This window comes from Molothrus ater, chromosome 12, assembly GCF_012460135.2.
Source record: "Molothrus ater isolate BHLD 08-10-18 breed brown headed cowbird chromosome 12, BPBGC_Mater_1.1, whole genome shotgun sequence".
Lineage (NCBI taxonomy): Eukaryota > Metazoa > Chordata > Aves > Passeriformes > Icteridae > Molothrus > Molothrus ater.
In genome coordinates, this window is record NC_050489.2 from 13,204,600 (window position 1) to 13,220,718 (window position 16,119).

Genomic DNA, 16,119 nt, shown 5'->3' on the forward strand with positions numbered 1-16,119 from the left:
GAAGAACAAGACCTGTTATGTCATTCTGGGCATGGTTTCTGCAAGCTGGCAGAATACCAGGCACTGTTGTTCTGCTGCTGTCTGCCCCATCCAGCCAGACCATCCTGACAGTAAGGAGCAGATGGCACTGCTCTTGCCTTCCTGACATGCCCCTCTTGCTCCCTGCCAGCATTTTGACTCCTCTGTTGAGGAAGATGGTCTGGGAGTGAAGAGCAGAGCTGGCACATGGGCCCCAGCCAGGTCTCTGCATCCATCCCTCTCGTGCAGTGTCTCTCCTACCCTTGCACGCAGAAGGAAGGACAGCAGGGCATGGTGCTCTGGGCAGGAATCTTCCACTTTATTAAAATGAAAGTATTTACTGGCTGCATCAGTTGCCCAGCTGTGGTTAGTTTGCATGAGAACCATTTCCTGCACTTAAGGAAACTATTCAGCTTTACAGCAGATTGTGGAAGGAAGAGATACTACAATGTCCCAAATCCTCTATTTGCTGAGTGGGCAAGTTTCTCACCTGAATCTCTGCCATCCAAGCACTTGGGGTGACAGGAACAGATCTGCCATTGCTGTGCTGCAAGGAAATATCAGAAGTTCCAGTGAGGAAAGGAGGGGAGGAAGGAGAGGGACAGCAGGAGAGCCAGGGCTGGATGGTCAGGATGGTGTTTTAAGGGCTTTGGGGCCTGAGATGCCATCTTTCTGCACTTGGTGACGTCTGCTTGCCAGCACCCTGTCCTGATGGTGGGATCTGACATGCTGCTCAGTGCTCAGACATCCAAGATCACTGTGTCAAGGGAGATGTGAGGGCAAACAGGAGGAGCAGCACAGAGCTCTGCCTCTGGATAGCAGGAACATTCTGCATGGATGGAGGAAGAAAGTGGCTTGGCAGCAGTGGAGCAGACAGATATCTCAGTGAATCACAGGTTCAGCATGAGTCACTGCTGTCACATGGTTGTGAAGAAGGCACACGTCACAGGGGCTGTGTAAGGAGCTTCGTGCTTCCCAAGGCATCTGAAGCATTCCCCTGCTCCCAGTGCTGGTGAACCCATCACTCATGCTATTCCTGTTTTGGATGCTGCATTTTGAGGAATATAGGGCCAATAGCTGACTCCATGGAGAGTGGTGAAAGTGGTCAGAGGGCTGGAAGCCATGAGGAATGAGAAAAGCTTGAAAGGACCTGGGATTGTTTAGTCTAGGAAGGAGCAAGCTGGAGGGGGGGTAATATGAAAAGCTTTCAAAGACATAAAAGGCTGCTGCAAGAAGTGAGGGAGTGATCTGTTCTTAGTAGCTACCAGGAAGAAGATATCAAGTCATAGGCTGAGCAAGGAAGTTTAGTCACTGGGGAAGAGTTACATAAGTGAAAGGCTGATGAAGTACTCAAACCTCAGTGTGTGTCAGATTGGTGTCAGGAGACCTTCAGAGCACCCATCTCTGGGTGCGTGGGAGAGGAACTCATCCTGCTTTGGCTGGTGGGATGCACTATGAGACCTTTGTAGCCAGATTCCCAATTGCTGGAAGATTATTTTCTAAAGCTTGTGATGAAGTCCACCTCCATTAAACAGGCATACATTTCCCAGACACTGCTGAGCATGTTACAAGACATCAGGGATTACATGTGGCAGTGACACTTTATCACTGCTATAGCAGCAATTTTCCAAGCCTTTTCAGCTGCAGGCTTGCACCAAGATGAGGGGAAGCATTACTGTTAAGGACAGGGATACAGAGCATGTTCACCTATAGTGGGACAGCAGGGGAGCCCATGGCTTGCTGCTTGTCCCTGTGTACGACCATGCCAGATGAGGCACAGGCACAGTCCTTGTCCTGATGACATTAGATGGTGCAGGGGAATCCCCCCACCAAGGCAGAGCTCCCCAGCCTTTTTTCCTTTTTTTGTTTTTTTTCTTTTTTTTTTTTTTTTTTTGCTGGTTCAGGGGCAGACTTTGGCTGTGCTTTTTAATTGTGAAAATTCAGAGCATGTCTTTGTGTCCTAAATAGGCGATTGTCCTGATCCTCATCCCTGGGATCCATTATGTCTTAGCAAATTACTTTCTCTCTTTTAAATGCCTTAGTGATTAAAGATGCCACAGCAGATACCCTTAATGAGTACAAAAAGGGTAATAATTCCTCTTGTTGGCACTGAATGCAATTAATCAGGCCCCTTTACTTGCTTTTTAAACAGATGAGGTATTTAAGGCCAAGCAAGTTTTTAATTGGACTTTAATGTTTCTCATTTACTTCATTTTGGCACAAGCGTAGGAATTCCCACCCCCAGATTTGCTGGATTTATTCAGGGTGATAAAAGGCTCAGCATGGAATGAAGACTCAGCAGCAGACTCAAACTTGTCCTTCAGCCTGTGCGTGGCCCCATTGCCTGGCCCAGGCTTGGTCCTGCTGCAGCAGCACAGAATTGTCTGGACAGGAGCAGAACCAGGCTGTCCAGCATGGGACTGACGCTGGATATTGATAATATTTCTGGAGTAGTCATCAACACAAAGGTGCAACATAGCCTGCCCTTTTTTGTCATGTTCCCTTGCCTTGAAGGAACTGTTGACTTGTGAGTATTCTTGTGATTATCTGGATGCTCTTGATGGAGGTCCATATCATAGCCCAGACTCTGTAGCTTCAAATAAGGGGTGAATTATATGTTTTAAGCAAAATTCCTGAGATCCATGGCCAAGAGGACGTACAGAGGCCTTGAGCCCCATTACGGATGTCTGCATCCAGATGTCATTAATTTGTGCCAGAAATTGCCATGGAAGAGAAGATACATCGTAAGCAGCTCTTATCTGATTTGCAGCTCCTGTTCCCTGAAGCCAGCACGCCCTCTTCTTCCATCTCTGGCCATGAACCATCTTGCCTTTGGTTCCCTTCCCTCCATCTCTCCTCCACTGTGGTTTGGGGACAGCAGTGGCCTGTCAGCAGGTCCCAGTCTGTGTTTCATGCAGAGACATGTTCAGCAGCCCAGCTTGGCTCACTGGCCCCTGTCTCAACTCAGCCCTTCCCTGCCAGCAGCTGACCGAGGTTCAGCCAAAAAGGATCAGCCTCGGCATGTGTGAGCCTGCCTCTGAGCCTGCTCGTCACTCTGCAGGGCAGAGCTTTCTCTAACACCCAGGAAAGATCCCAGAACTTTCAGTTGGGTTTTTCCAGGTGTGTGCTGAGTCCTTTGCAGTCAGACCTGTCTGTATTTCAAGTGACAGTGACTGTGGAGTTCCACCCATGGAAAGGTCAGTGGATGCAGATGAGCTGTGGGTGTCCTTGGATAGGTGAGATGGTTCTTGAGTCATTGGGGTTTTTTGCCCCAAAAAAACATTCAGGAGAAATCTAGGGACAAGGGACAACACCCTCCATTTCTACATCCCTGCTTTTCCCACTTCAAAGGTAGGAAAATCTTAAGCCCGAGTGTGTCTGGAAAGCTAAGTGTATTCAGAGAAATGTGTTATTGAATACCTTGTGTTAATTTAAACACCCTCTGCCTGCCAGGCTTGGGGCAGCGGAGCTTTGCCAGCTGGATCAGCCATAGCACTTCCCTAGATCTGTTTCAGGGCATCTTTAAGGCCTCCCAGTGCAGCTTAAGGAACTGCTGTGCACAGCCACTGGGCTCTGCTTTCCAGGCAGCTGTGCAGCAGGGAATGCCATGGGGGAGGTTTGCCCAGTATTTTATTTGGTTCATCCTTATTCTTTCTTGTATCTCCTTTCCTCTGACTCCCTCACATCTTGAACACTCATCTGATACTGGGCTTGGTGGTTGAGCAAGGCTTGTGTAGTCCTGGATAGCCAGATGTGGTAACCAAGTCTCTCCCATTTTTTCTTCTGCTGAGAACATCTTTACCCATTTTGCCCCCTTACAGCACTTCCCTGCTACCTGCAGATAAGGATACCTGGAGCCATCATGCCTTGAAAAGTAAGGGATAATTGGAGGCTGAGCAAGGATCAAGGTTTTGTTGTGTGATCATGGTGTGAAGGGCTGTAGACATCTTGATGAGATGTTCAGGGATAAAGGCGAATCAAAGAGATCCAGCTTGTTCTGTGTCCCCACAGAGTGAACAACTGCTGGCTGTTGGGCTGGGCTCCAGCCATGGGCAGGGACTGAAGGAAATAAGAGGGCCAATCCTAGGACATTCCTGCTCCTCTGGCTGGTATTGAGGAGGGGCAGGCAGCCTTGTCCAGTTGCTATGGAGCCTGCCAAGATATCCTTAATCCCAAATATATCTATGTCAGGAAGCTGCAACCCCAAGTGACTCTAGCCAGCCATTCTTTCATTGAGAGTCTTCTGGCTGAGGCTTACAGAGTTGTCATTTTCTTTGATTTAATTCCATATAAACTGCAGAATTATTTTCCTTTAGAGGCTTGCAAATTACGGAAGCATAAACCATGCTAATGATCCGATAAGGACAACTTTGGATACGTTCCCAAGAACGGCTACTCCTGGGCAGGAGCGTGCTCAGAGAGCACTGATGGAGAGCAATTTGCCATGCTCACCTGGCTGCCTTCCTTGGGCCCCCCTTCCCAAATTCCTTCATCTCTCAGGAACGAGAGTAATTTCCTCTCTGGCTTCTTGCAGAGGCAAAGGCCCTGCAGACCTGAAGTTATCTCTGGAATGTGTGTAAACACGAGTTCAATGGGATGCTGTTTGCCCCCCATTCCTGGGGGGGTTGAGAAGGGTTAATACAAGTTTGTTTTACGGGTTCCTATTCCTGAGAATTGTCTTCCTTAGAGGGCAGCTCAGCTGACCTGAGCCCCTGTGTGTGCATTTCCCAGCATAAAGGGGAGATTGGGGGGCCCCACCACATGGATGGGATTTCACTCCTCTAAGAGCAAGGGATGAAAGAGCAAAGTGGTCTTCCTGCCAAACAGGGACCCAGGAGATGGTATGGGATCACAGTGCACGTGCACTGGGACTCAGTGTGCAGCTAACAGGATTATTTAAGTGATGCTTGGACAGAAACAAATCAGGAGAAGGGTGGGGGTTACAGGCAGTTCTGTGCTCCCATCTTCAAAGAGCACTGAAATGTAAGCAGGGGGACAAAACGTTTTAAGTGACGTATGGGCTGGGGCAAAATGCATTTCAATGAGAGGCATAAGGAACTCTTATCTGTTTGCATAAAAATAATTCAGATGTAAGTTCATCAGTGGTGTACAAGTACGTCACTAATGAGACTTGCCTAGAGACCAGTGTTCTTGGATTTAGAATAAGAAGCAGGAACCAGAACATAAAACTAGAGAAAATCAAGCATTAGTACCAAGTAAATGGTTAATTCCTGGATGTGTTGTCAGCACTAGTGACGCACTGAGGCTGGATGCCTTCCAGAAAACAACACTTTAACTGAAGACAAAGAAGCAGACTTAGCACAGAGGTGATCAGTGGAATGGTTTGGCCTGGTGTATACAAGGGGTCAAACTAGATGATTTAATGATCTCTTTTGGCCTGAAAGCTCTCTGTTCTCTTAAGAAGATAAATGAAAAAGCCCTTTCACAAAAACCAAGCACTTGAGATATGTGTGTAATGAACTCTGCTGCTTCCAGGGGAACGGCAGAGCAGGATCTGCAGGAAGCGTGACCTTGCCGCCTGCAGGCTGCCTGGAGTTGGTGGCCATCTGTTTGGTGGCAGTGGCTCACCACCATCGAGGCCACCACTCTCAGCTCTGTTTTTAATTGCCATCTCCCTGCATTTAACCAACATTTGCTCCTTAATCTCCATCAGGGTGAAGAGGCCAAGCGGTATGAGTAGCCTCCTGGGGAAGATCGGTGCCAAAAAGCAGAAGATGAGCACACTGGAGAAATCTAAACTGGACTGGGAGAACTTCAAGGAGGAGGAGGGGATTGTGGAGGAGCTGGCAATCCATAACCGAGGGAAAGATGGGTAAGAGGGTCATTACCTAATGGTAGTCCAGAATTTCCCATCACTTCCTTTACATGTGGGAAGCCCATTGCTGGCTACAGAGTTCAAAAACCCGTGGGATTTCTTAAGGATTTATTCTAGGGATACATAAGGCCAGTAGCTGCTGTAAGCATCACAGGGGAGACAGGTAAGTCTGCAAACACCTATCACTCTCTGCTAACAACCTTGTGAGTTCTCTAAGTCCAGCCAGTGTCTGGCTTTGTCATCTCTCCTGTTTGTGGCACAGAGCATGAGCTGGTCCAATGCAGCCCGTCCATGAGGAAACACAATTGCCTTTGTCCTGTTTTCTTTTTTCAGTTTGGGAGGGTTTTGTTCTGTCCTTCAAATCACTCGTTTCAGCTGCATCTGTCCTCCTTCCTCCAGCATAAAGATTTGTGTAAACCCAGAGCAGCTGGCAAGGTGCGTCAGAGATTATGGCAGTGCTGGACATTGGTTGTGTGCATCAACCAATGTTCACTCCAATGAAGTTAATGGAAGTATCATAAAAGTAAATGGTGATGCTGTAAATAAAGCAGAAAGTTAATAACATGCACTGCAGGGAGTGATAATGAGATCAGAAGCAGCATTTCCACTACAAGTGCTTTGCTAAGCTCTGGGAAAACATAACCAGCTTAGTGGACAGCTCGTAAAATGTACATTTTATTATAAGCTATTCTTTTACTGGAAGAACTCAAAGCTTCTGCATTCCAACAGATTGGATTTTCTGTTTTAAACACATATTTTATAACTGTCAAACTATCAATAGATATTTTCAGTTTGGTCTTGCACCCTTCCACAAACACGCCTTCTCCATCAAATCTCTCCTGATCTGTTTCTGGTCATTAAATAAATGCATGCCCTTGAAAAAGCAGAGCAATTCAGTTGAGTGTTGCAGAGGAGCAGCTGTTCCTCTGAGATCCCTGAAGTCCAAGGAGGTGCATGATTTACACCACATACAGGTGTGGCAGAGCAGTGTTTGTGTCATCTCTTGTGTGCCCAAACCCAGTATGTCAACTGTTCTTGGCCAGTGCTGTTGCCTTTCCCACCCCATCCAAGCAGGACAGCTTGCTGTTCATGCCTGGCAAGCCTTCATCACGTGATGGTTCTTGAAGGCTAAAGAAGGGATCAGCACATGGAAAAGATGAGCAAAGCAAAGCAGCAATTTTAAGAGCATCTTTAATCTTGGACAGCTTTGGGTTTTGCTGCCTGTCACATCCCAGGCTAGAAAATCTGCTGAGCTCTTGGCAAGCAGTTTTTGTCATTAAACAAATGAGGAACATAATGCCAGGATAACTTTACACACTCCTTATGAATATGTTTACATTAGTCAGGCATGCAGTGTGAGGGGATCAACCGAGTATCTGTTCACCAGGAATTGCTTCCACCTTCAAGGTAAAGGGAGAAGGGAGGAGCACCAATGGAAGCACAGCCCTCTGCGTTTCTGCTTACAGACCACCTCGGTGTGAAGGGTGCAGTGCCCTCCCAGAGCAGCCATCTCGCCTGGGGGGCAGGTCACACAGACACAGCTGCTGCCGGCCCCAGGTCATTTCACAGGAGCCTGTTGTCCCTTCTGCAGCTGCCTCTTCTCCTTTAATAATGTCAGCCGTGCTCACCCTTCAGTGGGCAATCATTTACACATCTCTATAAAAATTGTAATGAGCTGTTGTTAACCCTTCAACCCAGGCAGGCGAGAGCGGGGCGCTGCCTTTAATCCCTGGTGCTGTTAGAGACCTCTGCTCCCCACGTGTCCTGCTGTGTGATTGTAAATGTCTGCCTGCAAGGAAAGCTGCAGCCCACTCCTGGAGATGTTTGCTCGATGCCATACATCCTGTGCACTTACAGAGATGGTGTATGCGTGTCTCAAGGAAAGCAGGAAGCTTCACTTTTTGCTCAGGAGAGAAGACAGGCTGAATTCCTTTATTGTGCTAACCCTGTGGAAGTTGCTGCAGCCCAGAGCTCCTTGTACCTCCCTGGCCCTTCTCCAGCAGCCACACCAGAACACAGCAACCTAGGGGAGCAGTGGGGTTGTGGCATCTTTCTGCTGCCAGTGCCAGGTATCAGCCAGCCACAGCCTGGGCCTAGAATTCCTGAGACAGAGGGGACATATGCTGTCCCCTTGCCTGTCCTCCCTTGCCTCTGATTTTCCACCCCTTGTACCCCCAGCCCCCATCCAGAGATTTGCATTTCCTTAGAAGTAGAATCTGGGCTTTTACAGCCTGGCTGTATCAGGTCCTGAGGGCCTGTCCTGGATTTGACAGGAGGGGCTGCAGTAAGGAGCAGAGGCAGCTATTCCCTTTGCTGTTCATCTCTCTGATGTGCTTTATAAATGGAAATGTGTAGTGGCCTCTTAATTGGGCCACCTTTGTAGGGCAGCCCCATGGGGGAGCAGCCGGCCCCAGCACTCCTGCACCGGGTGACTGATGGTGACTGACAGGGGACAGGCAGCACCAAAGACCCTCCCCAGAGCAGCTTGCAGCTGCCCTTGTTAGCAGAGACTGCCTTGCTCCCAGTAGGTTTACTTTGCTGTGCTGTGGGTCACAGCTGCCCTGTTTCCAGGCGGGTTGATAATTTACAGGAAGCTATTGATTCAGGTAGCAAAGGTTGTTTAGACAAGCACAGGAGGGGTGTTTGTGCCTCACTCGTGCACTTTGCACCGTGCTTGGTGGTGCCTTGGTGTTGGCTGCACGGAGCTGGCTGAGCACAGAGCTGCCCTGCAGCTCCAGCACAGGCTTCAGAGCATGGAGGGGCTTGTGCTGACCCTGCAGCTTCCCTGCTCACGTCTGTCTGCACCTCCAGCCCCTGGGTGCCTGCAGCCAGCCAGCCAGCCCTGGTGTATGCCCAGGTCGTGCCTGGGGGTCTGCTCTGGTACCTAGAGCACTTTTCTGTGGCCAGCCAAGGACAACGCCATGGGATGACGTTGGTGGCTGTTCCTCATCCCTGCAGCGCTGCTGGCTGCGGCTGTGAGACCGCATTCCTGGTTCATGATCCATATCAATCCCCCAGGAGGCAGGCCCTGCCCACCAGAGAGGCACAGCAGCCGGGGGGGGAAGAGGAGAAGAAAGAGACTGACCCCTTGCTGGGGTTGATAGATGGGTGTCCCAGAGGGGCCAAAAGAGCTTTGGATTCAGTAGGTTGGGCTGTTGCTGCCCAGGCCATTGGGGTGTTCCCAGATGAACGTCAGTAACTCCTGTCCTTGTCTTCCCAGCTGGGGTTGTGGCTGGTGTTCAGCAGTGGAGGGGGAGAAAAACCACACGCCCAGTAGTGACACTGAGCACATACAGCGTGACCCCTCAGCTTCCTTCCTGTGGCCTCTCTGAGCCCAGCCCCAGGAGCCGCTCACCTCCCTGCTCACAGGGATGAAGGGAAGCGACACTCCCCTGCCTGCCTTTCCTGAGCCACTGTGGGGAGGGGGCCTCAGTGCAAAGCCCTCCTCTAACAGTGAGGGGAAGGGGGCACAAAAATACCTCCTCCCAGCCAGCTCCTGGCCTGCATTACACTGTGCTGGTCCCTGCCCCTCGCAGCCGGCGGAGATGAGCTGACCCAGTTGTGTCAGCACGAGACGGGCTGGAGCTGAGATGGGAGTGGGTGGCAGCAGGGACACATGGGGCTGTTCACCCGCCTGGGGGAATCACTCACTGAAATGAATCTGGATTAATTCATTTCCAATGATGACTGGGTGGGCAGGAGTGTCAGCGCTGTCCCTTGCAGCAAGGGCAGAGGCTCCCTGCTGGGAACACATTCAGTACAGGTTCAATAGTTGTAGTATAAAGAATTGCAGAATCACAGAATGGTTCAGGTTGGAAGAGACCTTTAAGGGCCAAATAATCCAGCCCCCACAGTGAGCAGGAATTCTTTATCTAGATCAAATTGCTTAGAGCCCCATTCAGCTTGACCTTGCAGGGACCTCATCATCAAATTTTCATCTGTCTCACTGGTAGGAGAGGCCTTTAACCTTCCCATGTGGGCCTTGGGCACTTTCATGCACACCACCCAGCAGCCTGGAAAACCTGCAGAGCCTGAGATGCTCATCTTCCCTTAGGCTTTGGTCTTGCTTTCAAGCAGTGGGCTGCTCTGGTGAGCAGGAAAAGCAGTGACCAACAGAACAGCCAAATTCAGTGGTTCCCCGCACAAGTTTAATGACCTTGTCATGGCAGTCCAGTGTTTGCCTCCCTGGAACAAATGCAAAACAATTGTGATGATTCAGTTACAGCTCCTGTTTTGAATTGCAATTTCACTCCTTCTGTAGGTTAATTAGTAGCACAGCCCCGGGCTGTCTATGGCAAGCGTTTGCAGTGAACTACATTAAAATTCAGCTGCATGCCATTAATGAGGAGCAAGGTGCTTTTCCAGGAGTAGGCGTGCCTTCTTCCTTGCAGCACTCAGGTGCCATGCTGAGGGGGAGCACTACATACTCGGTGGTTAGAAGCTGGTCTGTGGCTGGGAAACCCCTGGCCTGCATCCCTGAGCTGCTGCAGGCTTGCTGGGTGATGCTTTTTGCATCTCTAATGCTCCCTGTGCCTGCTCCTGGCTTGTATCGTGGGCCTGTCAGCCTGTACTGAAGGTTGTGGCTGGGTTTGAGCTGCTTTGCTAGGTGGTGCAAAGGCCTGCTCTGTTCCCCTTCAAGATGCCTGTGGAGGACATTTCTCAGCTGTAGGAGAAGAGCTGGAACCAGAATCAGCCAGTTCAGTTCTCTAGCCTATGAGACCACCAGAGCTCTGGGAGTCCCCCAGGTAGCAGCCAGCAGGCCACAGAGCATTTTTGGTGTCCATAGCTGTTCAGTGGAGCAATCAGTTCATGGAAAGAGAGGGAGGGAGACAGACAGTGCTTTCCCTCCCTGCTCATCCCTTCAGGTGGGGTTTGCCCCAGGCTGGGGCCACACAGGCTGCCACAGGCACTGCTCACAGCCTCTGCCTCTGCCTCCCTGCAGGTACATCGAGAGGAAAGCGTTCCTGGAGCGCGTGGATCACAGGCAGTTCGAAATTGAACGCGACATCAGACTGAGCAGGATGAAGCCCTGACGTGCTGGGGGTGGCCAGCCCCCCACATGGGGGATTTTGCTCCCTTCTGTGCCCCAGGGCTGGCTGGGGGCTGCCGGCCACCGATGACCACCAAGCACGGGAACTGTTCTCTACCCAAGACTCAGCCTGTATGTCTCAACATACAGGGTTTTCCTTTTACTGTAATAGTTTGGGGAGGGTATTTGTCAGTGGACAGGAGGCACTTGGAGGGTTAAATGGCCCAGCAGCTGATAGAAGACACTGGTGTAATTCTGGCAGCAACTTTCCAAGGAGAAGAGGTGGTGGCACCCATCCTTTACCAATCCCAGGTGCTTCTGGCAGCAGGAGGAGCCGCCAAGGCTGGGAGAGTACTGGCATGTTTGGTGGTGAGAGTGGATCTGCAGGAAGGTTTCATGGCTGCTGTGCATATTCAAGCTGTGGGCTGGAGCCCTTCTGCCTGCTCTGCCATCCCCACAGCACTCCCTGCCCCTCCGCCCTCTGCTCCTGTCCAGACAAAGCCAAACTGTCTGTACTTGTTTGTGGGGTCTGATGATGCTGGGGGGGGTTAAGCAAGCTGGTGAAGAAATCCTTCCTTGTTCACGCTGTCAAGAAGATGGGAGCAGCTGCAGCAGGCAGGAAGGGCCAGGATCTGAGTGTTCACGTGAATAAAGTATTCCATCCCAACACTTTGGCATGCTGGCAGTGTGGTTTGTATGGGAAGCAGAGGACAAAGAGATCACATGCAGCAAGGAGTGTCTGACAGGAGTCATAAAAACCTCTCTCAGAGGTGCCCAGTGTGTGCCCTGATAGCAGCCTGGAGGTCAGAGCAAGTGCTTGAAGCAAGTGCTTTCCCTCCTCATTACTGGCTGGTGGTGCAACGAGACCCAGAATTGGGGATGACAAGGTCAATGTAGTCCTGTAGCAGTGCTGCAGGAGTGAGGAAACCCATCCAAAGCATGGCCACGCAGGGACATTCAGCAAGTGCAGCTGCCTGGAGGGCAGGCCAAGGCGCCTGGGTGTGGAAGGAGCAGCTGGAGCTGGAGACCAGCACTGCACCATCATCCCAGCCATCCCTGCTGGCCTGGCTCCGGTGGAGTTGGGCAGCTCCCCATGTCTGGCCTGTGCACATCCTTGGAGCAGAGGTATTCACCAGCATTTCCCCACCTGATGCTCTGGGCCTGCTTGGTGGGGCAGCCCGTGCTGGGTGCTGTGCTGGGGAAAGCAGCACCAGCCCCTCTGTCCTTCCTGGCCACAGGGTGAGCGATGCCATCACTGCCACGGCCCCTTGCGTGCAGCTCTGAGCACGGCCTGAGCCTAGGGCTCATGTGCCCACTGCTGAGTCAGCCCCTGCTCTGTGCCTGTGCTGCAGGATAGACCAGAACAAAACACCACGTGCTCAGGGGAGCTGCAGCCTTTGGCACCCTGTTCTGTACAGAATCAGCTGTATTGGACCTGCTTAAACAAGCCTGAAATTGGACAGAAACAAAACAACGGAGTGATGACATGTTTTCATCTCCAAACACTTCCAAGCCAGTTGCTGCTCTGGCTTAGGTTGCAAAAACAGCCAGAGTCCCTGTGCAGGGCACTGTTGTGGGGATATCTCATCTTGGGGCTCCTGAGTGGCAGTAAATGGCCCTGGCAGGACCTCAGTGTGGGCTGCGGAGCAAGGCAGGTTTGCTGCAGTAGTTAGGCTGCTCTCCTGCTCAGAATGGTAGTGCTGGACCATCTCCAGCATCTTCTCCCCTTGTGTGCTGTCCTGCCCTCCTTACAGGGACCCTCCCAACAGTGACTCCAAGGCAGCCCAGGCTTGTTTTGCTGCAGATCCCAGAAGATGGTGAGATGCTGAGGTAGCCACAAGCAAGCTGGGAGGGCTGGGCCTGCTGTGAGTGCTGAGCAGGCAGCCAGGGAAATTATTTGCCTATTGCTCTGCTGTTGCTGAGAGGAGAAGAGGAAATATTTGGGAACATCTCTGCCCTGTATTCCCCATGACTGTGATGCTGGATAACAGCAGGAAAGGGTCATGTCACCCCTGCACAGGCTGGGACCCCATGGCATCTGGCTTCTGAGGGCTGCCAACGAAAACCTTTGCTGTAGTGTGAGTATCCCTGCTGCATTCCAGGGATATGCTTTCTGCTCCAGCAGCTGGGCAGCACCAAGTAGGTAAGAAATGGAAAATAATTCTGTGCATTGTATCATGAGCAAGAGCAGAATGGAGATGCAACAAGTACCCTTGGAGATCCCAAAGGCCAGAGGCACCAAACCCAGCCTTGTTGTTAAAAGCATTAAAGAGCTCCAGGCTGTGTCCATAGTGTGTCCTGCAGCTGCATCTGGCTCTGGATGGCTTGGGGGTGGCTTTGGATTCACATGCACACTAATGGTGTGTTAGAGGGATGTGGCCAGCAAAACCTCCCTGGTATGCTGGTGAACTGGCAAAATTGATGACCTGCAATTTATGGGATCCTGCCTGCTAGTCCCAGCTGTGCTCTTCAGAAACCCTCCAGAGTTTTTTCTTCTTTTCAGCTGAGCAAATGTGGAAAACCTTGAAATCTTGGAAGCAACCTGACTTGCTGGAAAACAGCAATGTAATGGCAGTGGCCAAGAGCCTCAACTCCCCTCTCTGCTGGGCCCCCCAGCTCGTGGCAGCATGGTGTGCCCAGCTCAGCATGAGGATGCTGGGCTGCAGTGCCAGCTCCTGGCCCAGCAAGCTGGGGCAGGCTTGGTGGGATGGCCGGGAGGCAGCCTCCAGCCTGGGCTGATTCCTGGCTTCCTCCACGCTCCCCAGCGTCCCACGTTTTTGCTGGGTTGGATCACGTATTCCTCGCCTCTCTTTCCTGAAGACGAGGAGTGATTTACAGGCCTCCAGAAAACACAGCTTGGCTGCTTTGGAAGGAAAAAAGAAAACAACCAAAACCCCTCTCTGCTTGCTATTTCCATTGCCCAGTTGCCTTGACATGAAGGACAGTAGCCCCAGGACCCGCCAGCCCTCTGCGTCACCACCAGCCCTTGATGTCCCCAACAGCCCTGCACTTTCTGTGAGGAGCAATGTTCTCAGATGTGGGTCCATCTTTTGAGACATTCCCACCTTGAGCTGTCTTCTCTGGGAAGCTCACGTGTTCTCCATGGGTTGGGACCACCCTGGGCATTTGCTTGGGTAATTTTGGTCCTATAAGGAGTTCCTCATGGCCGGAGCATCACCTCACCCCGAGGAGCTCCCCCTTCCCTGGCTGCCTGAAGGGGCCCCTTGTGCAGCTGAGCCCCAAACAAGGCTCCAATTGTGTCTGTGTGTCCTGATGGTCGGGGCTTCTGCCACGGCATCCATGTGCTGGGGCCATGGTAAAACCAGCTGTGTCCAACCCACACCCACAGGCTCAGCTTTGCTGATCTGCTGGGGTTTGTGGGGGCTGTTACGGGGCCACGGGAATCATGACAGGGAGGTAACACTGTGCATTTAAAGCTGCTTCAGTGAAAGGGACACGGGAGTAAATGTTGACATGGGAGGAGGTTGAATGCTGGCTGGCTGGGGGTGCATCCCATAGCCCCAGGCTGTCCCAAGGACCACAATGGGATTCATGGACAGAGCTGCCATCGGGCAAAGCATGGCAGCTGGGAGAAGGAGGGACCAGAGCATGGAGCTGACCTTAGGAGCATCTCCCTGCAGCCAGGGCAGCAGTTCCCTGAGGGGCAGAGCTGGTACCTGGGAGGTGATGCTGCCAGCATCATATCTTCTTTTCCAATTTGTTTTCAGCCTCTTCCCACGTCTCATTCAAAGCTATGTCCCACCCAGCAGCACAGTGGGATTCTGTTTGCAGTGTGTTCAAAAGTAATGGGAAGTAATGGAGTGGCCTGTGGGTCTCCCACCCCATTTGAGGGTCTCCACCCCGGGGCATTCTTGTGCTGGCACTGACATTAGAAACTCAGCTGATGGCGATGGCACAGCCAGCCCTCCCTGCTGTCAGCCCTTCCCCTCCCAGCAGTGAGCCCCAGCTGGGGGCGAGGATCAGCGCCAGCCCTCACTAGGGATGAATGGGGAGGCAAACAGAGCTGCTACTGTTGGGGCAGCCTGAGCCCTGCAGCCTGCCTTGGCTTTGCTGGAGATGAGGGGGTGCCCTGCAATCCTGTTCTTTGGAAAGGCAAGCAGCCTCCCCCAGCATCTTCTCTCCACAGCTAAGAACCAACCCAGTGCCACAGAGAAGCACAGGGATAAATCCTGGTTGTGATCCTGTTGGGTCCCGTGATATTACAAGCCAAGAGAAATGTCCTCATTACTTTCAGAATATTGAAGTCTAATAAATCCTGTCCTGCCTTATAGGATTTATTTTTTCATTCATTGCTAGGAGACTCAGTCCTGTGTAATCCTATTGCTGCTCCAGGAGGTGGGGAGCAGCTTTCCCAGCACAGACCTGGCAGGGCTGTGGGCAGGAGCAGGAAGCCCCAGCTGAAGCTGCTGGTCCCAGCAAACATCCCAGTGCCAGCCCATTTCCTGGTGTGTCCCACTGTCCCAGAGCTGTGCCCTGTGTTTGATTCACCAAAATGAATCTCATCCAATGGCTGGGGCATGGCTGGGCCAATGGGACATTAATTGGCTTCTAGCCAATTAATATGGCATGGCTCAGAACAGCCTGCTCCCCCTGTCCATTGTACATCTGCCATGCTCCCCCAGATCCCACTTTGGAGTCCTCCTACACCCTCTCACACCATATCCAGCAGGAAAAGCTGCAGAAAGCCAGGAATAGGTGGGCCCAGCCCAGCCAGTCCCCTGCCTGTGCAGAGCCAGCCATGCCTGGCTCACTGTACACCAGGGACTCTCTGGAAGACAATGATGGACACATGAATATGGCTGGAAAATATGCCACTGAAGTGTTTTCCATAGCAACCGTTACTGGGGCAACCTGCATCCCAAGGAGCATCCATCCCAAAGCACCCAGCCCTGTGTCCAGTGGACCTGGCAGGGAATCACAGCGTGGGACTGCCACCAGCAGCAGCACAGGGATGCTCTGGCAGCCAATCCAGCTCTGAGTGTCCCCAGTGCTGCAGGGCCCCTGTAATGCTCCACTTTTCCTCTTCTTTTTGGCATTTCATTTTCTCAAAGGTAGGAGAAGCCTAAGGAAGATGTGCAGGTGCCTGTTGCTCCATGGGTGCTTGGCTGTGGAAGCAGGGATGTGCAGGAGCAGTTGCCAGCTTGGGGTGCTCAGCAGATGCAAGCAGTGATTTTTGGCTCTGATGGACCAAAAATGGGATTGAGTTTGACAGTGA

General features: G+C 51.7%; 1 protein-coding gene across 1 annotated transcript in view; it reads left to right on the forward strand.

Moving 5' to 3' along the window:
• The window catches only part of CFDP1 (craniofacial development protein 1), a 60,142-nt gene extending 48,590 nt beyond the window's left edge, over positions 1 to 11,552 (forward strand). Inside the window, exons 6-7 of the mRNA XM_036390500.2 lie at positions 5,693 to 5,851; positions 10,797 to 11,552. Coding sequence (XP_036246393.1) covers positions 5,693 to 5,851; positions 10,797 to 10,887 — 250 coding nt within the window. The 3' untranslated portion in view covers positions 10,888 to 11,552. The remainder of the gene's footprint in view (positions 1 to 5,692; positions 5,852 to 10,796) is intronic.
• The last annotated feature ends 4,567 nt before the right edge of the window (positions 11,553 to 16,119 follow it).